Source organism: Dasypus novemcinctus, chromosome 7 (genome assembly GCF_030445035.2).
Source record: "Dasypus novemcinctus isolate mDasNov1 chromosome 7, mDasNov1.1.hap2, whole genome shotgun sequence".
In the NCBI taxonomy this organism is placed as follows: domain Eukaryota; kingdom Metazoa; phylum Chordata; class Mammalia; order Cingulata; family Dasypodidae; genus Dasypus; species Dasypus novemcinctus.
The window spans coordinates 92,959,607-92,986,528 of NC_080679.1; the positions used below are offsets into that span (position 1 = coordinate 92,959,607).

A 26,922-nucleotide genomic window follows, 5' to 3' on the forward strand; every position below is an offset into this window, starting at 1 on the left:
CTTGAACCACCTCTACTCCCTGTTTGTTGCATCTCTCATTGTGTTTCCTCCCTGTGTCTCTTGCTCATCTCACTATGTCAGCTCATTTAGCCAGACTGTCCAGTCAGCTTGCTGTCTTGCTCTTCTTTAGGAGGCACTGGGAACCGAACCCAGGACTTTCCATGTGGTAAGCAGGAGCCCAGCTGCTTGAGTTACATCGGTTTCCCTATAGTACATATCATTAATAGTTTATTCCCTACACTTGGCAGTGTATCTCATGGAGAGTCTATCCCCTTTTCCCAAACAGTGCAGCCCTCTCATATTGTAATTTGTAACAATACCTTTCTAAAAGTCTGAATAAGTCAATCTAAAATAATACTACTGAAGGACTCTAACAGCAGTGCAGCTATAGAGTTTGCATCCCAATTCTTATCCTTTGGTAGCAGTGAAAATTAAAGAGAAACATTTCCCCCAATATAGCATAATCTGCATTGAGTCTACCCTCAGTGGAGATGTCTATACATTTTTATGCAACTAATGTCAAGTCATACTTTGTTCATTGCATATTTCTAAGCATGGCGAGATTCCTATAGGTTTATAAGAAACAGGATCCAATACAGTAAACTTCTAAAGTGACAGCAACTCCCTTCCTACACAAAGTTAAAACCATAGAATTATTAAAGAGTATGGATGTAAATGTAAGCATGTGTGTATGCAAAGTGGATGGAGGTTCATTTCTCCAGTTATATTTAGCTTAGCTCATTTAGATATCTGAATTTATTTATAATATTGACCAATGTTTTGGCTCTTGGCTATAATAAATTATATGTTATGATAAATATTGTGTAGGTATGGGGAGTAATCAAACAGATATCCATATATAGGAAATAAAATGCTTAAAGGGAATATAAAGAAGTTCTTAAATATAAAAGATAAAATGAGGGTAGCCAAATTTTAAAAAGAAGAAAAATTTTAACTCTGTAGTATATTGCTATATTTATGCAAGGATAAAATAAAAAATGCTATCGTATGATTAGTTCTGATGGAATTAAAATTTCCACTCTCTTAGAATTTATAACTGCAATTTCTGCTATTGTGGTATGTATTTTTATTCAAAAGGATTAGGTAAACTCTAAGGTCCCAGGAATGAAAATGTATGAATTGTATACATTGCATGGATACAATTATTTCCACTATTCACAACTAATTGCTGATAGCCTAATGTCCAGACTCCTAAAAATATCAAGATGAATTGGGGCTCTCTCTGCCTAGAGGAGCCCGCACCAAATCTTGCTATATATTTCCATCTTTCGCTCTCATTTCTTACAAGCTCTTATTCTTTCCCCCATAAATTCTTTTACTGGCCTAACAACAACTAAAAGATGAATTGGAGATAATTCCTATCCTCAGAGAGTTCAGTTTACTAGGAGGCAGAGAAGTAAACAAAAAATTGCACATAGGCCATTATAGCAGATGTAGTGTGCAACACAAGTAAGATATCAGTTTCAGAGTATGTAGCCAGGAGGTATGGGTGGCAAGTAGCAACTGTGTCAGGTAATGCTTCCCAGAGGCTGGGTAATTGAACTGGGTCTTAACTGGTGGCCAGTATGTGAAAGGTCATTGCAGTATGGGGAAAGAGCTAGTGCAAAGAAGATACTAATGCACGAAGCAGCATGATCAATTTGGGAAGCTATAATACTACTCGACTGGGACTAGAAGCTGGAGGCAGGGTTACAACTATAGAAAAAGAAGTAAGAGATGTCCGGGGACCAAAGACTGCTGCATTCCATATCTCTAGCTTGACTGTTTAAACTTCTCTATTGTAGTGATAGAGAAGTTTAATGTCTCTGTGGCAAGAAGAGTCCTCTTGTCCCTGGAAGTTCAACCAAAATTGGACACTGCCATTTGATTCTGGCATGTCACTTCATGTATGATAGTATTAAATTCCTCCTCTCCCTGTTCAGTAGTAGTAGTAATATAATAAACTGATGACTTATGCATTTGCACCAATATTAGTCAATATGTAAGTTCTGACTTACTATGCCCCTGCACCAAGTCCTTGAACAGGTATCCATGACAAGGGTATCAATAAGGGCTCTTTCTGATGCAAATGACAGAAAATTCAATCCAAAGTGACTTTAGTAAAAGAGAACTGATTTACTCACATAACCAGGGAGTCCCGGGCAGGTTTAGCTCCAGAAAGAGCTTGAGCCAGGCTTAAATATCTTCAACATCCAAGTTCTCTTCCTCCATCTCTTGGTTCACTTGGTTCACTTTCTCTGTGTTGGCTCTATTCTCCACCTTGAGGTGGCAAAATCACTGCAGGAACTTGAGGTTACTTCTTTCCATCTTCAAATACAGAGAGCTAAAAAAGAGGGAGATCCTTCGTCCTAACGAATCTGTGTAGCTACCTGGGGTACTGATTGGTCAATGGAAAGAACTCATGTAATGCCTGGCAGAGAAAAGAGGTCTGGGTAGTCTCTGTGTGATGATTCCTCGCCCATGACACACCTGGATGCTAAAACAATGACCTCATGGGATTCCTTTGCCAAGTCCTCTTTCTTGGACCTTGGGCCCCTTCTTCCTTGGACAACTCCTCCAATATCATATCCCAGTTCCTTAGTTTCTCCCTCCCTCAGAAGCCCTGATCAACCTGTTTCCTCTCCCCTTGGATGTGCCCATGGGAATCCTTTATCTGTTTCCAGGTAGATCTTTTCCTCTTGGTGCTTCTTTGAGATATTTTGTTGTCCTGGAGCCCTTTCCCCTGAAAATTTAAGATTTTATAAAACAAAGCCAGAAAGACTCAGACCATTTTTGTGTTTCCCTTCTATTTGGCTCTTCCTGGGACAATGAAAACCTAGCAGAATATTTGCTTAAAGGGGTGGGGAAGGAGGAAAAAAGCAATAACAGAAAATATAAGAAGAAAGAACAATTTAATTTCAAAATATTATCCCAAGGGCTCACATACATAGTGATATTTCATATTAGAAGTAAAGAAAATTTTTCTCTTTTCTTTTTTTTAGATCTGAGGAGGCAGAGACCACTGGTAAAAAACTGGCAAATAAGGGGGCCTCATAGAAGATGTGTGATGTAAGTTAAGCCTTGGCAGGTGTTATATGCCACCCTTCTTACTATCATGGCATTTATGTCTCAGTCTCACTTAAGTATTAGCCCTGTTCTAACTAATGTGCAGTAGAGTTAGATAATATTTTGCATTTATAATTTTTAATACTATGTTCACAGAAAATCAATTTTTAAAAATGTATTAAGTTTATTTCTCCTTTTCTAAGGACTGAATTCTTTCTAGGCACTTCCAAAAAGTGCAGTTCAAATATCTAGCAAGATAAACCCAAGATGTAACTGCATTTTCCATGTGTTACATCCAATAATGTCTCTCAAGTCAGGGCCCAACCAAGAAAATGAAAACTGCTCTAAGTATTAAACATAGGGACAAGTTAACTCAAGAAATTTTTAAGAGAGGTGACAAAAGAGTTGAGAGACTAAATAGAGGGTAGTGATTTTGGATAGGATAAAGCCACTAAAACAACTAGGCTATAGAAATAAAGGACAAGAGGTAGGCACATAACTGGAGCCCAGGGTCAGGGGTCATGTGTCATCTTGCAGGAGCTACAGCATGGAGTAGCAGTGGGGAATAACCTGGCTTCTCCCATCCTCCAGCTCTTCAGTTTCCTGCTCATGTGTCCCATTGGTCAAACCCAACTGGCAGCCAGCTCACAAAGGAGACAGGGAAATGCAACTTGCAGTGATCAGCTACCCTGTGATATAATGCAGAGAAGGGGAAGGGAGAGCCAGCAATGGATTAGATGTACAGTCCTGGGCAAACAGACCCAAGACCCTTACCCTCACAAAGGATTAAAACAAATTTATTGTTAACCAACCCTGGTTTGATGTTGCTAATCTATAACAAGCAACAAAGTTGTTTGCAATGGATCCCATGAATTGGATACTGAAGTCTGTGCAGTTGGAGGGCTGAACCATTAATCAGGACAACCTTATCAGAAGGGACATAGGTGTATATGTCCATTTTGAGCTGATGTGGGAGTTATGTTAATTTTGCTGAATTTAGTCAACTTTACCTTTAAGAACACTGCCTTCCTTATTTTCTAGTCCTTTTAAATTGCAAAAAACTTCCAACTCTATAACCTGTGGTTCCCTTTTCCTTTCATTTGGAATGCTGAGAATCCCTCATCATTTTTCTTGCTAACCTTCTATTTACCCATTTGAAGGTTGCTGAAATTTGCTTATACTATAACTTCAATGATATTTTCCAAAATGAATTTTCAATCATCAAAACTATACTGCACAGGATATGGCAAATATTTGTGCTCATTCCTTTGAAGCCTCAAGCTGGCTAGCATCACTCTCTAAATATAGGTCAGGATTAACTGAGTAATAAGGCAAGAGTGCACAGTAGTTTCTCTAATAAATTCTTCAATACTATTATTGTAAAGGAGTCTTTTCAAAGGATTTAACCTCAGGCAGACAGAAACTTTAGAAATATTGGGAAATGTCCACATTCTAAAACATTCACTATGTTTGAAAAATTGTAACAAGCTTTATGCTATCAAGAAGAACCAAATAAAAGACATTCCATATTTCCAGTAGACTATTTCACAAATTTCAGCATCATTTTTTTTTCTTTTGTTTCGGAGAAGCTGGTTGTTTCACTGTATTTTGACCAGCTCTAGAACTAGGGTTTTTTTTCCTCTGAAATTATACATGTTTAAATATTAGCTGGATACCCTATCTTTCACTGTTAAATGTTTGAGGGTAAGGATAATGCAGAATGGAACTGAACACGTTAAAAAGGGATAAGAAGTAACCAAAAGAATTTTAATTTAAGACTATGTAAAGAGAGAAGTTTCAGGAAAATAGGGGTGAAAGAAAAATACCTCTTTGTAAGCAGCTGAAGAAAGAACTTTAAGGTGAAATTAAATTAGAGTTACCAAACATTTTATGGGAAAGAGAGAAAGATGTGCTTTTGGAACTGGAAAAATATGGGTTAACTTTTAGTTGTGATCACACTTTGGTGGTATCTATGTGAAGCAAATGTTTTCACTCTAAAACTGTTTCTGCTACTTTTGTGTTTTCTCCCTTCACCAACCTGGAGACAGAATAAATCAATTCTGTCCCACTGATGAGGCTCATTCAGTAGACCTTCCTCTGCCTCACTGAAGCCACTCATTGATAAACAATTTAGTGCCTTGCAACTGAAAATTTTCTCTTAAAGACCACACAAACCAGAACTGGGGGTTAATTTGGAGAAAGTATTCCTAATGAATTTTGCTAACCATAGGCCATTCAATCATATGGGGTGTGGTGTTAGAAAGTATCTAATGATGTAAATATGTCATATAAATAAAGCATATTGGGACAGTTATATTTTCCTCTTAAAAGTATGTTAAATTTATTTGTATATCAATGTTACAATTTACTCAGTTAACACAAAATAATAATAACTATAATAACAATAAATCTGCTTTAGCCAGCAGTTATACTCCCCCCTTATTTTCGTTCATTTCTCAGTCTTGAGGGATTTGGGGTGATGTCCACTCATCGCTTCAGCTTTAAAAGGGATATAGATATTATGGGGTAGAGGAATAAAATTGTTTTGCTTGCAGTGAAAGATACTCTTTGCTTTTGGGATTGCGCTGGTCCATTGTCATTGTTTTGTTAGTTGTCCAGGCCAAGCCTGAAGAACTGGAGAGTAATAGATATGGCCACGTATCTTCTGGGTTTCAGGGCTCAACTGGCATAGGAACAATCTGACAGCTTTAACTTTCTGAGAAATATACTTAGGTAAATTGAAAAAGCATAGGCTCAAATAAAAGGAGTAGATGAATCCATGATTAAGGGATTTATACATGAGTATAACTATGTTATATTGGGGAAATAGATTTTCATGTAGTCCTAGATAGAGCCTGCCCAGGAAGTGTTGATGTCATGAGGGCATGTGGCTTGCCCATAGCTTCCAGACATGCCTAGGAACCTAAGGACCACTTTTGTTTGAGGCTTTGTTTCCTGTGGCAGTTTGTGAGGTCTGGCTGAGACCTGCATTAAAATAGTTTAATGGTATAATTATATTTGTTCTTTTTCTGAAGTGACCCCAATACATTTTCTTTTTGGAAAATGTACAAATTAAAATCAATAGTCAGAAACTGAGTTATTCTACATTTGGTTTTCCTTTCTCCCATGAGACACTGGATGCTCGTATTAGTTTGAAGAAGCTTTATATATGAACGCAAGTATATCCTTTGGAGTCCTAGAATGTTAGTATTGAAAGGGGCTTAGAAACCATTAGTCCGTCAATTAAAATATGAAGAAACTGAGGCATGGAAAGGCTGTGATTTCTGCAAGGGGCCCAGAAAAGAATACTGAAGATATAATTAAACCCTAATTTCCTGGTGTGGTGGTTTGAGACTGTGCATACCCCAGAAAATCACGTCCTTAAAGCTGCTCCACTCTTGTAGTTGTGAACTTTTAATTAGATTTCTTCAGTAAGGCATGGCCCAGGGTGCCCATAATCCTCTTACTGTAGTCCTTTATAACCAGGATGAATTCAGACAAAGAGAGCTAGAAAGCCAAAGAAGCAGGAAGCTGGAGCAATGGCACCCGAAGGAGAAGGGAGAGACCAGCAGACACCACCATTGTGTTTTGCCATAAGACAAAGGAGAGAGCATCACTTGATTATGCCTTGATATGGACACTTTCACCGTCTCAGAAATATAAGCTTGCAAGCAAATAAATCCCATTTGTTAAAGCCTACCCATTTCTGGTATACTGCACTTTGGCAGACTAGCAAACTACAACACCAGGTCTTCCAACTCCCAGCTCAATAACCACTCAACTACACCACTCCGCCTCGATTGTGGACTAAGAACCATTTCCTCGGTCCTATTAACTCACTCTATCCATGCCAAATCATTTCAACATCTTCCTTGCATCTGCAAATTATCTATACATCAGTAACCCAGAAAAATGGGGTTAATAAATCTAAGACAATTGGCTAAAAAAGAAAAGTAATAGTCTATTAAATGGTGGTCCCAAGGAAAAAGACTACTTCCAGTTGCATAAATAAGCACTTTAATAGCAGGATGCGTGTTAAGATGACGGACAGAATTACTTAAGTTTGGAAACTAGTGGGGAGAATTCCCACAAAAACATCTCTAGAAAAAAAGACAAGCAAAAACCCTTTAAAGTGGCAACCTTGATGAAAGTCCAGAAAGATCTCAGAATGTTTAAAGATTATAGACTTTGGAAAATTCAAATACAGGCTTCCCATCCTATGTCCAGGCCAAGGGTGTAGGAAAAGGTCATGCAAAATGATCTTGAACTGAGCCCTGAATCTTGGAACCCAAGACTACCTCCTAGTGGGCTCCTTTATACTCCCCCCCCCCCCCCAATTAAAACTCAGTAAGGAGGGTCTGGTCCCACAGAGCCTAGAAAAAGAATTCTGGTGTGATTTAAGGGAAAGACGAATAGGGTTCAGTTTTAGAGTGGGATGGAGACAAAAACCTCACGAGATACAAACACACGTACACTCTAAAATATGTTATATTAGGACATTTCAGATGGAAGGTTTTTAAAGTTGAGGACTTACACAAGGACACATCTGACCTATGCTAGAATGGGTGTGAGGTTGCGCAGGAAAGGATCAAGATGTTTTTAAACCAACTTGAAAGTAACACAGCCTACCCCTTCACCAAACTCGTCGCCAACTCCTCTGCGCCCTGGAGTTTGCAGACCCTAGGGTCTGCAAGTTACCCCTCCGAGCAGAACGCTAGGACACCGCACGGCTCGCTTCTCCTAGCCGGCGAGCGGCGCTCCCCGCAGGGCTGCCCGCGCGGGGAAGGGCGAGTGCGGCCAGCAGGGTCGAGGGCGGCGGCGGAGGGCGGAGAAGGGAGGCTACGGAGGCGGGCGGGAGGTTTTATTGTTTCCTTTCGCCCTCCTCCTCCCACGCCTCGCCCGGGCGTCACTGGAAAGCCGCCCAGGCCTCCCAGCGGCGAGTTATTTATAGAGCGGGCTGCGCGCGCGTCACGGAGCCGGGCCGGGCTGACGGGGCCGCTGACGCGCTTGGCCGCGGGGCCGGGGCCGCGGGGCTGCGCGCCGGGCACCGGCCACAATGGGCTTCTGTGTGTGCAGCTGCCGCCGCCGCCGGGGGCCGTGGGAGGGGGGCGGGCGTCCCCCTGACTCCCCTCCCTCCCGGCCGCGACCCCTTGAAAGGTAACCCGCCTCTTCCACTCCAGGCCAGGATCCCGGCCGCCGCCGGCTTTTTCTCTTTTTTTGCCCTTCCTTCCTGAATAAGTTCCCCGTGCCCCAGCCTCCGCTTCCATTTCCCCGGTTTCCTCCCTTAACCCCCAACAAGACGAAAGAGGGGGAATTTTCCGGCCGGGGGCGACTGCTTTGTGCACCCCGGGGAGCGGGACCCTCTCAGGCGCGCTCAGCCGCGAATGCGTTGACCGAGGGGCCGGGAGCGCCGGGCAGGTAACGTATCCTGGACCTAAAGTGGGGCGCTTTGTGTGGGGCGGGAGTGGGTGAGAGCTGGGCCGGGAGGGAACGCGGGGCAGCCCTTTCCGGACTCCCCTGTCTCCTTCCTCCGCCCCCCTCGCCGGCGCGCGCAGGAAGCCAATCTGGGTGCGTAGCGCGAAGAGCGAAAGAGAAACTTCGGCGGCGTGACTGACTAGATGAGGCTCCTCCTGAGAGGCCAAGATCTTAGACTCCCCCCAGCCCCCTACCCTGCCTCCCGCCGCCCGCTCCCCCACCCCTCCCCCTCCTCGCCCCTCCCCCTCCTCGCCTCACCCCCACCCCCTCCTCGCCTCGCCCCCACCTCTCCTTCCTCGCCTCGTCCCCACCCCCTCCTCGCCTCGCCCCCACCCCCTCCTCGCCTCACCCCCACCCCCTCCTCGCCTCACCCCCACCCCCTCCTCGCCTCACCCCCTGCCCACGCCCGGGATTTGACTGCGCGGGTTAGTCCTTTGCACGCCCCCTCCCCGCGGGAGGAGGGGCTGGCGAGGATTTTAGGGACTTCCTGGGCTGTAGAGACCCGATCCTGCCGGTTGTGGGGGGACGCTTGCTCTGGAGCCTCTCGCACGTGGCGGGCAGGCGGAGAACTTCTGTGCCTTCTAGGAAATTGCAATCGATTTGTAATGCAGTTTCGCTAATTGGGAGTTCAAAATTAAACTTTAATAAAGCATTTGTTTCGTGTCGTGTAATTGTGAAAGCTTCCATCCGTCCTGGTAGATAGACTCCAAGTCTCAAGTTAATGGCGCTAAGTTAGACCCCCCCCCCCCACCAAGTACAATTCCTTCAGCCGTCGTTGGCGCAGCTGGATTTCCGTAAGGTACAGATGTTGCTAATGGCAGCTTAAGCACGGATGGGCAGATAGCATACGGAATGCAACATGTTGCCATATGGTTCCTTTAGCCTTTCACCTCCAGGGATATCAATCACATATATTCTGGGAGGAACTTAATGACTATCTGAACAGCAAAATGAATTACCTGGTACAATTTATATCTCTTGACCTGATACGTTATAACAACAGGAAGATAACATCTCACAGTTTCTGTGGTATAAATTGAGCCACAGAGCTACATTTCAATTTCAATGTCTTATTTGTAGTTTGAGAGGCCCTGTCAAATCATTCTGGCTGTGAAATCTGTTTTTGTACTGCCCTTTCTCCATTTCCTTGCCATCCACACACCTCTGGGGGATGCAAAGTTTAGCAAAACCGTTGTCTTAGAAATTGCTATTAGTAATTGATGAGGGTATGGAGAAATGGAAAATAGAATCTTCAGACCTGGTTACTTAAACAAGAGTCAGCAATTTTTAGCAACAGCATACTTTTGAAACCCAGAAAATTAAAGGCCTCCTAGAGAAAATGTGTTTTCTGAGAGTTCAATGTAACTCCTAAATTCATTTGGAATTCTCTAATTGTTTTAGTTCAACCTTAAACTTTAGAAAGTAACAAAGAAACAATTTTCAGGACTATAAAATATAATCATACAAGTAAGACCTAAGCAAACCAGTTTCTACACACATGCACACAGACCACACACAATGTTTATATCTTAACCTGAGTCATGTATGTGGTGGTACTTGTATTTTGTTTTCCTCTCCAATGTTTCAGAGACAGCATATTGAAGGCACTGCTTAGGGCCGGGTGGAGTGATTCTGCAATATTTCACAAGTCTTATTTTAAGAATTGTGATTAATAGAAGTTTTTTATTGTTTCTAATTTCAGAAGATAGAAACTTGGTTGTCTTTTACTGTATCCTTAATTTTTCCTTCACTAATGTAGACAGCACTGAAAAACAAGCAATAGCTTAAGGGTAAGAAAGTAAAATAACATTTCAATTAAAAAAATCTTCATGTTTACTTTTACCTACTAAGTTTTTCCTTCTAACAACATGTAAACGACATGAATTCATGTGATCTGGCAAAATGCACAAAGTAGACATGAGCAGTATTAAGAAGGATGTATTTTCAATCATGTCAAGTTTCAGAAGTTAGTATTTTGAAAGTTTATCAATATACCATGTCTTTTCAAAATAATTTTGATAATAAAAGATGTTTCTCTTACTTTGTAATGGATGATGATTTGTTATCTAGTATTTGAATAATTCAATAATTTTGACTATAAGATCTTTATATATATATATATATTGCAGAAAAGTTTCTACAGAACAAATTAAGATAAACATGAAGTATAGCAACCTCTTCTGGGGCTGTTTTTGGTACTCTTTTAATGGCTAAGTTTTATTTTTCCGGAGGTGGCAGGGATTGAACCCAGGACCTTGTACATGGGAAGCAAGTGTTCAGTCACTGAGCTACATCCGCTCTCCTGATTGCTGAGATTTTATTTCTCCCGGTAGCACCATTACTCAGTGAGTTTTAACATTGATCAGTGGTGAGCTTGTCAATAATGACTCTATCTTCATGACTTCTTAATAGACAGTGAGTGTGTCCTCTAATCAGTCACACAGAACTTGCCTTATAAAGCTGTTATTGTCATGAACAGATATTGCAGCCTTTTGTTTAGTCGAGGGATTATTAACATACTCCTCCTTCAAAAGCAAGGCGGAAAGTGCTGCTGTGTTGCATTTCAGAATTCAGGTCCATTAGTAAACAAACTCCCCAGCAGTCCTATTTGCTTTTTTCCACCTATAATATTGTATTTTTCATAAATAATTTCGTGCCCTTTTGTAGACATAAACTCTGTATATTTTTGGTATATGCATATGCAGTAATAAGACCAAGATACGCATTTTGCAACACTACTTTTATTTTAAATAAAGATTTCTTGGATGTCCATTGTTCCTCTAAACGAGATGACTTGCTGCCAACGGGTCCCTATAGAGGGAAAATACTCAAATTGTTATTGTCTACCAGGGAATCACTTTCTGTTTTTTGACCTCTCAACTTCACCTCCTGTAAATATTGCTCTCCCATATTGCTAATCTGAGAATTAGTTTGGTAATGAGAACTTTTGAAAATGTGTTTGTGTTGGCGAAGAAGATTTTCACCAATGTTTCTGATTGCCTTTTGGTTTATGGCCTTTATCTTGAGCTCGCATATGTTTGCATATGTTCTGAGAAGGAAGAAAGAACTAGGTGTATTCCCCAATGCTCTAAGTAAATTTAATTGTGATGTAATTCTAGCTGCTTTCTTATTGTTATTCACAAATATATTTTAAGATATTTAATATAAGGAAGATACATGCTTTTCTCAAGGTAACATGGGATTAGCTATGGCCCAACATTAGGCCTCTAATAAAAAATCTTCATTTGAGTGACTAGGGATGGGGAGGACAACCATCAATCAGAGGCATTTGTCCCCTTTGCTTTTCAAATTCAAAACTCACATTGCTGCACTGGAAACTTGTTTCTTTTATAGCATTTTATTTTATTTTCAAAGAATGTTTTACTGTCAATCTGTAAACATTTAACCAGCCATGAAAGAAACAGTCTTTTATTCTCTGCTATATGCAGCTTTGTTTTTATCTGGGTTAGTATGAGTGTCATGTAAATACCACATAAAAACTTGACTTTGCTTGTCCTTATTTTGAAGATTGACAGGGCCTTCTTTAATTCATCTTGTTCTCTTTCATATTCTGTATTTAGATACTGAAATATAGTATTTTATACATTTATAAGATTGTGTTTGCATTTATTTAATTTATGTTTCTTTTTTTAAAGCATGTAGCCTTGAATGTTTGTTCTACTTTTTTTTTTCTTCTTCACTTCATTACTCTGGTACTGCTTGATGTAACTTGATTAGCTCCCTCCCCAGTCATGATTGGTAATTAAAATAGGCATTAAAATTAGTCACTTAGCAATTTTGCTGTTCAATTGGCAATTAAATTACTTAATTGCAATTAAAGTCCTAATTTTAATTGGCAAAATGATAGATGTAGATTTAAGATAATATGTATAAATACTTTAATAAGTGTCTATATAAGGATTACTTAATTACTCAACTTCAAGTTTGTGCTGTTAACTTTAGAACTTTTAAGTGAGCAATGAAATTTATATTACATCTATTCAAAGGATATGGTAATTAGATTTATTACTTATCACTAAACAGTCCTTGCTATAAGTTACTTTTGTAGTGTTAAAATTGTAGGCTTAATAATTGCAAAATTATGATAAGGAAAAGGGCATATATATGCCTTTGTCTTATTATATCAAAACCTTAGCTTCATTTTTTATAAAATTGAGAGGTTCCTGTCTAACAGTTTTAGGGAAAAAATCAAAAGTGATTATTTTCCCTTTAAAGATAGAACTACAAATTAGTTGTGATTTATATATAAAAACTCTGTTGCAAAGTGTATGCATTTCATCTATTTTTTAAAATGCTACCTAATACTTTATATGGTTATTAGTGTTATTAGGTACATTTAGAATTTCAAGTGACCTTAATGTTTTCTTATCCCATAGTAACTTATTTTCAGAATCTTTATAATGTCTTTTGGGACTTTGTACATTTTCATGAGTCCCATATTTACTGAAATTAGCAGTGAAAGCTTCTTATCAAAAAGAATTCTTACATAAGCAAACACTGCTTTAATTTAAAAGCAAGTATTTAGGAGATAGTTACTGTGAACCAAGTATTAATGAAAGATGAAGAATTTTTTTATTATGCAGAATACTTTTGAGTGACATGAGGTTTTACCATATGTTCAGTTTTATAATTTATAAGTAGATGCTTCTAGAATAAAAGAGTCCTGTTTTTTTCTGCACATCTTTACAAAATTTCTAGAATTAGTTTTGAATTAAAGTAACAAGTCATTTTTAAAATCTTTGCTTTAAGTGGATTTTGTTGAAAAATGGGCTGAGTATAACTGAATAAAAAGTTACAACCACACAAATTGTGAAAACTAGCTAAACAATTGACTTGTTCTCTAAGTATCCTTTGGGAAAGGAACAAATGATTCATCGGTAGGAATGAAATGACAAAACCAAGGACAACAATGATTTTGTCTTTTAAGAAACAGCTTTTTTTCAAAGTGAAAATTACTTTCTTCTACCAATAATGTAGAATTGCCTGCCAAATGGTAAGAAATGCTGTGAATGTAAGGTTGTCTAAATATAACTTACAATATATATTGCCTTTTGATGCTTAAAATAGGTTCAATTAAGTAATTTTATTATGAAAATATGTTCAAGTTACCATCATTCTTACAGCATAACAGGTGTGTCTACTTCACTAAATCTGCAACGTTAGATCTACTCTGATTCATTTTGGGAAAAGAGTGAAATAAATCCCTAAAGGCCCCTTTCCCATGCATTAAGATAGAAAATCTTATGGGATTATATTCATGTTTGCTTTCTAAATTATACCAAAAGCTCAATTTTATTAAGTATAATCTGCTTAGCCATGCCTAAGATATAATACTTTGGTTTAGGTGGGAGTATATGTATTATTTATATTAATATTTTTATAAAAATGTTTTTCTATACGTGGGCCAATATACTCTGGTTAATATTGGTTAATATCATAAAAGTTAATATATTAATATAACCTTTCAAAATGCTTTTTCTATCATCTAATATATAATAATAGTAATGATAATTTTATAATTTAGTTTACTTGATTTCAAAACAGGGAGCTACTTATAAATAGGATCAGTTTTCACTTCCATTTATTTTATTTTATTTTATTTTTTAGCATTTCACCAAAAGTTTTATTTCTTAATAAACTTAATTTTTACAGTGTTAGATTCAGAGAAAAATTGCAAGATTAGCAGAGGGAGTGTCTATAAACATGTGCTTACTTTCCCCTCTTCTTCACATCACCCATTCAGAATACTAACACTTATTTGTCATAAATTCTTAGTCTTTTAGTCCCTTTCTCAGACTATCCTTGTTTTTGACAGCTAAGTAGTTAGGAGGAGTGCTGATCAGGCATTTTGTAAAATGTACCTCTGTTGGGATTTGTCTGTTTCTCTTACTAGACTGGGATTATGTGAATTTGGACATTTATTTTAATTATTAAGAAAAGAGTAAATATTAAAGGGTAAATGAATACCCCTTCATTTTGGAGTAACTTTATAAATGGCAATAATTAAAGTTATATTAGATACTAGGCCCCCCAAAAACCCACTATTGTCTCTTGTTGAGTTATAATATACTTTATTTGAATTACTTAAATTCAATAATCTGAAGGGGTGTAGTCATATAAATGCAAAATTTCCGTTTCTTCTAGCCTAAAGCATCGTTGTAACATTTTCTAAAAGGTTGTTCAATCCTACATTTTTATTCCATTATATGTGCAATTAAGCCTCTGTGCACAAAACCATTCTCTTATGTACTTGCAAATACATCCACAGGAATCCTCTTCTAAACTATAATTTATTTAAACATGTAATCATAGGATTTTAAAACATGCTTTCATTTTTTAATTTTTCCAAACTATTTGCCAATTCGAACTACCATTTTATTACCAGTTTGATTTTTCTCCCCTGTGACGTAGTAGTGAGTTAAATATGGACAGGAGGAAACAAAAAGAAAAGGAAAAAAATCTATTGTGAAACTAATCCCAGGTATTAAACAGTTTCCCTTTTCACGGAAAATAAAAGAATAAAAATAGTTATTTATGAATTCCAGGGCAATATGAGTTTTTGGACCTGCAGCTTTCTCTCCCGGGGCTTGGCCTAAATAGGTGTGTGCGTGTGCGTGCGTGTGTGTGTGTGCGTGTGTGTGTGTGTATGTGAGTGAGAGAGAGGAGGAGAGAGAAGGGTAGAATCTTGAACGTTGTGGAGTCAAGCCCCCTACTGACAGAATCCGTCATTACAGACCTCGAGCGGTACTACTTGGGACTACACCCGATCAGAATCTAATAGGGAAACTACAAGCTGGAGTTTTTAAGTTCTGGAGTTTCAAGTGGAGTCTTTCTTTATATTTTCCTGATCCCTGTGCTGGATCCCTTTCATTCCGACCACACTAGATCCCAACTAAAAACGCCAACCAAAGAAGTAGTTTGTTTTGAGAGTATCAGTCTTGGATCAGGCGAGTCTTCCAAGAAGCATCGCTTCGCGGGAACCAGAGTAGGAGTTTAAAGAAGAAAGAAAGAACTACACAGATTGTAGAATGGAAGAAAAAAAAAAAGTTACCATTTTCTCTCATTTTAACGTTATATTTAATCACTCCATTCTTAGTAAGTAATAATTATTATAATAAACCGAAAACTACTGCTCAATCTTGGGCAAAGGATCGAGAAGTAGTTTTAGCACTAAGACTTGGGCAAAGGATCTGTTATCAAGAAGCCAGAATCGACAGGTTGCTATTAAAAAGAATAACAAATCACATTCAAGTGTTTGGCCTCCTTGGACTCTAGCTTTAAGAACTCTCGAACATTTTCCCACTCCTTGGGCGGGAATTCTCAGGTTGTCCCCACGCTCAACCCAGCCTCAATCTGGATGTGCTGTTAATGGTATTGGCGCGGGGGGCGGGGGGGCGAGGGGGGCGCGGGAGGAATGTGATCTCTTTAGGTACCTGTATTTGAGTGTATAGAGGGTGGTGATTATAACCTTAAAATTCTCCCTACCCTCCGCTCTCCTAGGACTAAATTAAACAATAATAACTTGCCACCCCAGAGTGGCTGCGCTTGTGTTTCCGACTGCCTGGAAAAAAAACTGCCGGGAGCCTGGCGCACCGCGGGGATCAAGGAACGCTCTCCCCCAGCCGCGCCCTGCTCCCTCGCGGAAGGGGAAGGGAACCCGGGAGGGCGCCAACAGTGCTGAAGCTCATGCTATTTTTGGGGCCCGCCAGGCGGGTGCGTCAATGCCTGCGCCCCTGCGTCACCGCCACCCCCACCCCCTTCCTTCTCCCCTGCTCTCCAAACTCTCACTTTTTCCCTTTCGTTAGCGGGGAATCGCTTCTGCCCACCCCGCACTGACGCTACCGCGCTCTAGCTAATAAGCTATTCTGCGCCCTACCCCCTCTCAAGCCCCTACTCACACTCTCACCCGCCTCCACAACGTCCCCACCATCACCACACACACACACACACACACACACACACACACTTCCTGGTTTTATTTTTTCTTGCGCCCGCTAGGGCACCACCGAGCCGCAGCGGCGGCGGTCGCAGAAGCGGTAGTCGTAACATCTGGGGGAAACTTAAGGTGGTCACGTAGGTTTTCCGGCGGCTGCAGTACAAAAAGTGCCCGCGGCTTCCCGGGACCGCCTCGGGGCACCTGATGGTAGCGCCTCTCTCGCCAGCGCGTAGCAGGCGCGGGCGGGCCGCGGTGAAAGGCGGGGGTGTAGGTTAAGGTCGTGTAACTCAGGAAGCCCGACTGGCTCCACGGCGCTTTCGGCCCAAGCTGACAAGACCTGGAGGAGTGGGTCGAGTTGCAAGGACCGACCCTTCACTGCCCCCCCCCCCCCGCCCCAACCTGGAAACGAGCAATGCCGCAGGAGGAGGGGTGGAAGGAGTGCACTTCGCAATCCGAGAAGAGGGGCAGCTTTCAATCCTCCTTCCCTTCGTCCCACTCGCTTCCAACGCCTCGGGAGAAGGCCCGCCCAGCTTGGGCCGGGGGACCCGCAGTGGGGCTCCCCTGGCGGAGACGCCGGCGTTTCCTTTGCTCGAAAGCGCCGAGCGCTCCGGGCGTGGAAGGCTGGTTGACATGCCCGCTGGCGACTCCGGATGTCGTAGGGGTGCTGCCCTGGTCCGGGGGCGCTGCTACGGCCCACTGGGGTCCCTCTCCAGGGAGGGCTGGACGCCCATAACTTCCTTTTCACAGAGATATCCCCCTCCTTCAAGCAGTGTCCTGTCTTCCCCCCTCGGCTCTTGGATTGAGTTCGTGGGGACGCTTAAGTTTCAGAAAAGTGTCGATTAATTTCCCTAAAACTTTAGATGGTGGACACCGAGCCATGTCTAAAGTATTAGAGTTGACAGAAGGTGGGGTCAGAGCACCTTTCTGCAGAAAGCGCACCTGTTGCACGCTGCTCGGCTTCATTGTTCGTGAAGCAGAAGCGGACACGCTTCACTCTGATTTTGGGATCCCTGAAGGGTGGGCTCTTACTCCTACCTCATCCCCCCTTCACGCGCTACGTCCTTCCTCGCGTGTGGGTCCCGCAGGAAAGAAGGAACACGGAAGTTTAGCCTCTCCCCCTCTCCCGAGGACTGTGTGTGTGTGAGAGACAGAGACAGACAGACACAGAGAGAGACAGAGACCAGAAGAGGCCACAGACAGGAAAAAGAAGGAAAGGGGAAGCACCGAAGCACCGAGCTAGGGAAATCCCTCCCCAACTTCCTGAGCCCTTTGATCGTTCGGTGTCAAGGGACGTCTGTACGCGCTTCAGCCAAGGCGGTGGACGAGAGTGGGCGGATAAGGTTAGGGTGCTGCGAGGCACGCCCCATCCCGTGCGACGCCAGGTGTGGTCTACCTGGCCCACGCCAGCGCTCCCTTCCGCCCGGCCTTTTGTTGCACTCTCTCCACGTGTGAGCGCCCCGGTGGCCGCGGGGGCGCGTGGGCTTGGGGTGAGATGTCGCGGCGCTGCGGGCTGCGCTGGCCTGGGTGGAGAGGTCACACCTCTTTCGGAAAAAAACAGAAAACAACAACAAAAAAACACAACAGCACCACCAAGCCGGCTACCAAGGTGAACCCAGAACGGTTCCCACCTTAAAATCTGTCCTACTCGTGACGTCAGGTCGGAAATATACCAAAGCAAGCGCGGGCCAGGAGTCCGGGGAGCGCGGCGGCGCCGCGATTGGGTGGCGGGCCGCTGACGCGCGCTGACGCGCGGAGACTTTAGGTGCATGTTGGCAGCAGTAGCGCGAGCCACATAAACAAAGGCACATTGGCGGCCAGGGCCAGTCCGCCCGGCGGCTCGCGCTCGGCTCCGCGGTCCCTGCTCGCAGTCCAGCCGGCCGCCTGCCCGAGTTCCATCCCCGCTCGTGCTGTCCTTGCTCCCGTCGCCCCGCTCGCCCACCCCTCCGGGACCCCGCCACCCAGGCTCCCAGCGGAAACTGCATTTGGGTAGAGTTGAATGAATGAAGAGAGACGCGGAGAACTCCTAAGTGAGTAGGGGCAGACAGTGCAGCTCGCCTTCTTTAATTCTTCTTTTGCACGTCTTTTCTTTCCACATGTCTGGGACTGGTTCTCTGGAAGTGGGCGCCAAAGGCGCGGAGCGCGAGCCGGGGCGGGAGGCTGGGAAGTGGGTGAGCGCAGTTACGGAGGGTGTTTGTCCGAACTCCGGCTTTGGCACCAGGGGGGAGTTGGCTCTCAACCTCGGCTTCCCGGCGGAAGGGAGATTTGCACAGTACTGGGAGCTGTGGATGTGCCGCGGGAATATGCGCAAAGTTTGCTCTTAGTGTGGAACTGATGGTGGTCTTTGGACAGGGAAACTACAGGTCTGTCGTATATGAGGGGCCTGAATGCCGCCCGCAGAGGGACAGCGAGAGAAAGTTCTTTAGTTTATGTGTTGCTTGAGAACTGTGTCACAGCGGCTAACGAGCGTGCAGATGTTTCCCGAGTGTTTTTGAGTAAGGGTGTTATTGGTAGTGTCCTGTTGCTAAGTTGTTTGAAATTTCTGGTATTGACATGTGCCGTGCGTGTCTATGTGAATGTATCAGAGAGACAGACCGAGAGACAGAGAGATAGATGTAGAGAGAAACGCGGAGAAAATGTGAAGAGTACTGTTATGAAGCTGCGAAGCTAACAAGAACTTAAAATATCCAGAACAGGCATATTTCCTAACGGCTGTGAGGGTCAAGAATCTCCTTTCTTTTGCATACTTTTTCTGGTAACCCTCCCCCACACCGAAGCAAGATTTTCCATTCTCAAGTGGAAAAAAAAAAAAGAACAAGAGTGGATGTTTGGCTTTCTTCTTTATTATTATGATTAGTAATACGTTTGCCTATGCTTTAGAATGCCTTCCAAGTGGGAACATCTGAAAATTGCTAGGACACAAGTATGTCTTGTTCCAGCAAGTCGGCAGACGGGAGAAGGCTGTATGGGGAATATGATCAACTTGCAAAGCTAGTAGGTGCTGCTAACATTGGTGCCAATATCTTATAAGCAGTATTACCTAACCTCTGCAATCGGCCTAAGATCCATCTGGAAAAGTATAGTTCCCCTTTCCCCATTCCTTGGCCATTAAAGATATTGGAAGAGAAGATTCCTGGAAAAGCAAACACCAATTCACCTGTATCCTCAATCCTGAAGAGCGATCTCAGTGATCTGTCAGGAGCACTTAGGCAACTCCCATGCTTCCACTCAAATGACCTTTCTTACTGCTGGGGACTTGCTAACACTTTGTAACCTTTGTTACAAGGGGGCTTATTATCTCATTTTATATTCTTGACTTCATCTAACTTTATTCCTCCTTCCCTAAAGAAAAGCAAATTTTCACCATAGGAAAAAGAAAATCACAAGGAAGTTCCAATGCTGTGTTTTATTAAACTCTAGTCTTCTTTTTACTCCAGGTTTGAATTAAACTAAAATCGAAACACCCTTAACCCCTCACAGTCTATTAAAGGGGTGGATTCATTACATCCTAAGTGTTAAACAGATACTTGGAATACCTTTCCTCCTTCACAAACCTCTCTGCAAGGATTTTATGACTGTAATGGGTGGCATTTTTTGTTGTTTCCAGCCATCTCTTTTACACATTCCTCTTAACTGTTATACTTGGTAAAGGCTGCACACTGATTTCTGAGGAGGGCGTCCATGGGCCTACCTGGTCAATCTACATGTGCCCGTCTGTAGAGAAAGTCACCCTTATGAAGCTTCCTGTGTCTGTATTTCAGGGAGCAGGTACGACAGGCTGGACTTCCCATTGCTTTTCTAAAAATCTTGGAAACTTTGTCCTCATTGAATTACGACACTGTCCACTTTTCATTCCCTCGAAAACGCCTGTAACTCGGCTGAAGGTTAGTGCAACTTCATTTCTTTTATCCCCCCACTCGAGTTCCTTAATGATCAAGAGACAGGGCAATGCGATCTCCTCACCCTCTCGCCCTCCGCAACCCTGTAACTTAAGGCTTCTTGGACCCATTGCTTTCAGGAACAACTTTCTCACTGTGCTCCTCACCCTCAGCGCTGTGGTTTCTAGAACGAGCTGGCTGAAACTGAGCTTCAGATAAGACGCTCATCTGAGAGGGGGTGGTGGAGAAGAGGGGTGGGGGAGGCATTTGGAAATATCCAGTAGTGTAGACCCTCAGGAGCTTTCTAGCTGTGGGTCTTTATTTGACCAGCCTTTCCTCGCCCTGCTCCATTTTGTCCCGCAGCACTTGCGCTTTCCCGCCTGTCCTCTCGCGCCCCTGCTTGCTGTCTGACCGCCGCGGGCTGCTGGTGTAGCTCCAGGTGTACCCGACCCCGGGAGAAAGTGTTCAGTTGACCAGGCTGAGTGTATATTACCCTGTTTCATTTCCAGCCATGCCTTGTGTTCAGGCGCAGTATGGGTCCTCGCCTCAAGGAGCCAGCCCCGCTTCTCAGAGCTACAGTTACCACTCTTCGGGAGAATACAGCTCCGATTTCTTAACTCCAGAGTTTGTCAAGTTTAGCATGGACCTCACCAACACTGAAATCACTGCCACCACTTCTCTCCCCAGCTTCAGTACCTTTATGGACAACTACAGCACAGGCTACGACGTCAAGCCACCTTGCTTGTACCAAATGCCCCTGTCCGGACAGCAGTCCTCCATTAAAGTAGAAGATATTCAGATGCACAACTACCAGCAACACAGTCACCTGCCCCCTCAGTCCGAAGAGATGATGTCGCACTCCGGGTCAGTTTACTACAAGCCCTCATCGCCCCCGACGCCCACCACCCCGGGCTTCCAGGTGCAGCACAGCCCCATGTGGGACGACCCGGGGTCTCTCCACAACTTCCACCAGAACTACGTGGCCACCACGCACATGATCGAGCAGAGGAAAACACCTGTCTCGCGCCTCTCCCTCTTCTCCTTTAAGCAGTCGCCTCCGGGCACCCCCGTATCCAGCTGCCAAATGCGCTTCGACGGGCCACTGCACGTCCCCATGAACCCGGAGCCGTCGGGTAGCCACCACGTGGTGGACGGGCAGACCTTTGCTGTGCCCAATCCCATCCGCAAGCCCACGTCCATGGGCTTCCCCGGCTTGCAGATCGGTCATGCGTCGCAGCTGCTGGACACGCAGGTGCCCTCGCCACCGTCGCGGGGCTCTCCCTCCAACGAGGGGTTGTGCGCTGTGTGCGGCGACAACGCGGCCTGCCAGCACTACGGTGTGCGCACTTGCGAGGGCTGCAAAGGCTTCTTTAAGGTAAGCAAGCGCAAGCGCGGAGGAGGCGGGCAGGGGCCCCTAGTTCCCGGGACCCCCGAGGGCTCTCTCGGCCTCGGTGCCTGCAGCCCAGCCCCAGTTCGCGTGGGACCACTCATCTCTTTCCGCGGGTCAGCCGGGGCTGCGGCGAAGCCTTCCAGGGGTGTCTGAGAAAGGGGAAAGCAGGAAGACAGGGAGCCTTGGGGTCGACCTGCCGGGCGCACAGCGGCCCCAGCGGGTCCCCGCCCCGAAGTTGCTGGGGCCGGAGTCAGAAGAGGGTCATTTGCATGTGCTAGGAGCTGTCTTCCCTGTTCAGATTCAAATTGGTTAGGACAGAGAACCGTGTCTGAGCTAACCAAGTGGAACAGAATTCCCTATGGTCAAATTAAGTGATCTCTTTATTTCGCCATCCTGATTGAATAATCTTATCATTTTAAATAGAGAAGGTCTCCAAGGAATGTAAATAATATGAATGCCCACGGATTTGTATTTACTGAGCGTCTCCTTCTCCTTCTCTTAGCATATAAAGCACAGCAAGGAGCGGTAAGGTTAGCTCAAATGTTAACGCTATCAATTTTCTTCTGTTAAATGCCCTGGGGGAGGAAAAAGAAGAGAAAGAGAAAGAAAAGGGAAAGAAATAAATTAAAAAGTAGTTGTGTGAATGTATATTTGTTTGTGGGGAGGGAGCATCGACCCCAACCGTTCAGAAACTGTATTCCCTGGGTTGCCGGATTTTTAAGATTTAAAAAGTAATAATAATGTTCGGTGATATTGTCTCCTTTTGCAGCGCACGGTGCAGAAAAACGCGAAATACGTGTGTTTAGCAAATAAAAACTGCCCTGTGGACAAGCGGCGCCGAAATCGCTGTCAATACTGCCGATTTCAGAAGTGCCTGGCTGTTGGGATGGTCAAAGAAGGTAGGTCACGCTAGCTGCCGACCCACCGGTCTGCGCCCCTAGGTAACCAGCCTCTGCTCGCTCTCCAACCTCACTTCTCCCGTCTGGAAACCTGGGGGTCTCTCGCTCCTAACTCCCCACCCCTCCTTTCTGGCCTCCACGACCCCGCAGCTGCCTGCTAGCCCAGCGTCCCTCAGAGAAAACCTCCAGGCCCTTCTCGCCTTTAACTATTCGACTCATTTGGAGGATGAAATAAAATAACCCTGCGTTGTTTTTTTTGTTTTTTGTTTTTTCAAATGCTTGCCGCCAGTTCAGGCTTTACAAGCGATGGGGCTCTGCGCCGCCGGGCGGGGCGCCCCAGGACTGTGGCCTTCCCCGGGGAGGGCCCCGAGGCGGCGGCTGGGCATGAGCTGCAAGGAGCGGCGCTGACCCGGCTATTCCTTTGCAGTGGTTCGCACCGACAGTTTAAAAGGACGGAGAGGTCGTTTGCCCTCGAAACCGAAGAGTCCCCAGGAGCCCTCTCCCCCCTCACCCCCGGTGAGTCTGATCAGTGCCCTGGTGAGGGCCCATGTCGACTCCAACCCGGCTATGACCAGCCTGGACTATTCCAGGGTAAGAAGCTGGTGGGGGGGGTACTGTGTGGACAAACCCGCCGATGGGCAGAACCCTCTCCCCAAACCCACCATTAACCCCCAGATCCCTGGGGTAAAGGAGGCAAGCAAATCTGTCCGCCTCAGAACTCTGGGCAGGGCCACTGGAGACAGACCCGATGAACGTTGTAGCCGCGGGTGTAGACCTGAGGATGCGGCAGAGGAAGGAAGAGAAGACACACCACAGTGGTGGAATCTCTGCCTACCGCTACCACCACCACCACACACTTACACCAACACTTCTATTGCAAAAACCAATGACTGTGCAAAATCCCTCCAGTTCTACTTTATACCAAGTCCTCCACAGAAATGCTTTAAATCCTCATCTTTCTGGAACTGCCAGGGTGAGGGTTGGGGGGCCCTGCCCGGGTGTCAGGGAATGGAAAAAGAGGGCATAGGGTGAGGGATCATGTGGTCAGATTCCTTCTTTACTCCAGCTGTGAGAAATATGCAGGCCTTAATTGGAGGAAGTAAATTGGGCAAACCTAGAAGCAACTGTAATTTTATTAAGATCTGCAAAGGGCGGCTCTGCCCGAGACCCACTCTGGGACTGGCATGAATACTAACGTGTCAATTGTTTTGTGGAGATAAGAGTGAACGTTTCCCAGGGCTGGATGGCACTGTATTTAGTCTGTATGGAAATGGTAATTTACATATTTAAAGCAGCGACCTCATAGCACCATCCCTAATTGAATTAATTGCCCCGGAACATCTAATTTCCTTACTGGTCAGAGAGAGGTTTAATTGTTATAAAAACCTGGCTCCCCTACTAGAAACGGGGTTAGCAATTTCACGGGTTATATATTTTAGAGAACCTCATTAAGTGCTTTTTAAAATGAAATTCCAGTTCCAGGCAAACCCTGACTATCAGATGAGTGGAGATGACACCCAGCATATCCAGCAATTCTATGATCTCCTCACTGGTTCCATGGAGATCATCAGGGGTTGGGCGGAGAAGATTCCTGGCTTCGCTGACCTGCCCAAAGCCGACCAGGACCTGCTGTTTGAATCGGCTTTCTTGGAACTGTTTGTCCTGCGATTAGCGTACAGGTAATGAAGGAGGAAGCAATCCAAGGAGGCAGGCAGAGGAGGAAGAGGGGAAGCAAGAAAGGAGGAAAGAGGGGAGAAAAAAATAAAAGTGAGAAAGGAGAAAAGGGAAGAATAGGAAATGAAGAAGGATGGGGGAAAGGTAAGAAAGTATAGAAGACAAAAGGAAGGGAAGGAGCAAGCCGGGAAGCCTTGGATGAGTGGAAAGGAGGTGGGATAGGGGGCGTTCTTGATGGTTATGAAATTAAACCCCTTCAAGGTCCACTGGTCTACGTTTTATTAACTCTTCGGTAATTAGGTGCCTCTTAAATCCCTCATTTATTGCTCTTCAAGTAATTAGTTGTTTAGCTTTTCTCTCTCTCTTTTTCTCCCCTCTCTCTCTTTGGTATTAATTGCAGGTCCAACCCAGTGGAGGGTAAACTCATCTTTTGCAATGGGGTGGTCTTGCACAGGTTGCAATGCGTGCGTGGCTTTGGGGAATGGATTGACTCCATTGTTGAATTCTCCTCCAACTTGCAGAATATGAACATCGACATTTCTGCCTTCTCCTGTATTGCTGCCCTGGCTATGGTTACAGGTCAGTACCACAGGTGCAGATATTTCTCCTGCAGAATTGCCCAGTGGGAATTTTCCAGGTTTTCCCTTGCTACTATTCCTTCCTGGTTCTGCAAACTAGCTAACTGCCTTGTGCATTCCTCTTTTGTTTTGGATTGTTTTCTGCAGAGAGACACGGGCTCAAGGAACCCAAGAGAGTGGAAGAGCTGCAGAACAAGATTGTAAATTGTCTCAAAGACCATGTAACTTTCAATAATGGGGGATTGAATCGCCCCAACTATTTGTCCAAACTGTTGGGGAAGCTCCCAGAACTCCGTACCCTTTGCACACAAGGGCTACAGCGTATTTTCTACCTGAAACTGGAAGACTTGGTACCACCGCCAGCAATAATTGACAAACTTTTCCTGGACACTTTACCTTTCTAAGACCTCCTCCCATGCACTTCAAATGAACTGGAAAGAAAACCTAAGCTGTCCAGAGGCGGAGAGTCTGCATGGGCAGAGATAGCCTCCTGAGCTGTCTCAGCGCTAGTCACCACCCCCTGCCACAAAACTCCCTAGCCCCTTGATCCCTAAAGAAAAAGACAAAAATTGTTGCTATTTCCTAACCTGCAGGCAGAACCTGAAAGGGCATTTTGGCTCCGGGGCATCCTGGATTTAGAACATGGACTCCACACAATGCAGTGGTATAAACTTTTTATTATCAGTTTAAAAATGAGTTTACTGTTCAAGGGAAAGATTCCTAATGTGTGATGGAAAATGACTGGCCGTGCTTTGTTATAGCAGTTAAGACAAATGTAACACACATACATGTATTAAAGGGACCCACAAGTATTGCCCTTTAAAAGACTTCAAAATTTTCTGCTGTAAAGAAAGCTGTAATATATAGTAAAACTAAATGTTTTGCGTGGGTGGCATGAGTTGAAGAAGGCAAAGGCTTGTAAATTTACCCAATGCAGTTTGGCTTTTTAAATTATTTTGTGCCTATTTATGAATAAATATTAAAAATTCTAAAAGATAAGTGTGTTTGCAAAAAAAAAAGAAGAAAAATAACTACATTAAAAAGGGACAAGCATGTTGAGTCTAGGTTGAAAATGTTATAGGCACTTGCTACTTCAGTAATGTCTATACTATATAAATAGTATTTCAGACACTATGTAGTCTGTTAGATTTTATAAAGATTGGTAGTTATCTGAGCTTAAACATTTTCTCAATTGTAAAATAGGTGGGCACAAGTATTACACATCAGAAAATCTTGACAAAAGGGACACATAGTGCTTGTAACACCGTCCAACATTCCTTGTTTGTAAGTGTTGTATGTATTGTTGATGTTGATAAAAGAAAGTTTATATCTTGATTATTTTGTTGTCTAAAGCTAAACAAAACTTGCATGCAGCAGCTTTTGACTGTTTCCAGAGTGCTTATAATATACATAACTCCCTGGAAATTACTGAGCACTTTGAATTTTTTGTTTTATTAAAATGTCTAAAATTGTCAGTTAATATATTATTTTATGTTTGAGTAAGAATTTTAATATTGCCATATTCTGTAGTATTTTTCTTTGTATATTTCCAGTATGGCACATGATATGAGTCACTGCCTTTTTTTCTATGGTGTATGACAGTTAGAGACGCTGAATTTTTTTTCTGATAAATTCTTTCTTTGAGAAAGACAATTTTAATGTTTACAACAATAAACCATGTAAATGAAAAGAATTTTGCTTTCTTTCTGGATCATGAAAAAGATAACCAAAGAGCAACACAAATAGAGCTGAAGAACTGATTTGGGATAGGTCATTTATTAAACATCTGCGTCTCTCACACTGACAGCCCCTAGTTCTACTCTGGCAAAAGGAACTGGGGGATTGAACTATTTACCTCGAGAATAATTCAGCACAGTATTTTTCTTTAACTGGAATTTTCCAGTTTGGCAACTAACTTATATTAGTCAGAATCAGTTGAGAATATCTCAACTTTTATTTTAACTTTGCTAGCAAATGCAACTTTCAGAAGAGAAGTTCAGGAGACCAA

At 43.6% G+C, this 26,922-nt stretch overlaps 1 protein-coding gene across 7 annotated transcripts; it reads left to right on the forward strand.

Annotated features, from left to right (window-relative positions):
- Nucleotides 1-8,057: 8,057 nt before the first annotated feature.
- NR4A2 (nuclear receptor subfamily 4 group A member 2) lies at nucleotides 8,058-26,607 on the forward strand. 7 transcript variants are annotated; one of them, XM_004453938.4, is made up of 9 exons: nucleotides 18,289-18,525; nucleotides 20,257-20,379; nucleotides 20,883-21,748; nucleotides 22,533-22,662; nucleotides 23,090-23,253; nucleotides 24,139-24,341; nucleotides 24,737-24,753; nucleotides 24,858-24,915; nucleotides 25,062-25,254. In XM_004453938.4, exons 3-9 carry the CDS (start codon nucleotides 20,885-20,887, stop codon nucleotides 25,147-25,149), a joined length of 1,524 nt encoding a protein of 507 aa, XP_004453995.1. In that variant the 5' UTR covers nucleotides 18,289-18,525; nucleotides 20,257-20,379; nucleotides 20,883-20,884; the 3' UTR covers nucleotides 25,150-25,254. The 7 variants fall into 7 exon arrangements, 5 of the variants coding, with proteins under 5 accessions (XP_058156887.1, XP_058156888.1, XP_004453993.1 ...); XM_058300904.1 differs by lacking the exon at nucleotides 18,289-18,525 and adding an exon at nucleotides 8,058-8,484 and having other exon boundaries at nucleotides 24,737-24,915; nucleotides 25,062-26,607; XR_011649275.1 differs by lacking the exons at nucleotides 18,289-18,525; nucleotides 24,737-24,753 and adding an exon at nucleotides 8,076-8,484 and having other exon boundaries at nucleotides 25,062-26,607.
- The last annotated feature ends 315 nt before the right edge of the window (nucleotides 26,608-26,922 follow it).

Bases quoted from the DNA above. Each gene is read 5' to 3' on its own strand.
- NR4A2 (XM_058300904.1), top strand. From the start codon at position 20,885: ATGCCTTGTGTTCAGGCGCAGTATGGGTCCTCGCCTCAAGGAGCCAGC. The intron at 24,342-24,736 runs GTAATGAAGGAG...TATTAATTGCAG, and splicing joins GTCCTGCGATTAGCGTACAG to GTCCAACCCAGTGGAGGGTA. The intron at 24,916-25,061 runs GTCAGTACCACA...TGTTTTCTGCAG, and splicing joins TGCCCTGGCTATGGTTACAG to AGAGACACGGGCTCAAGGAA.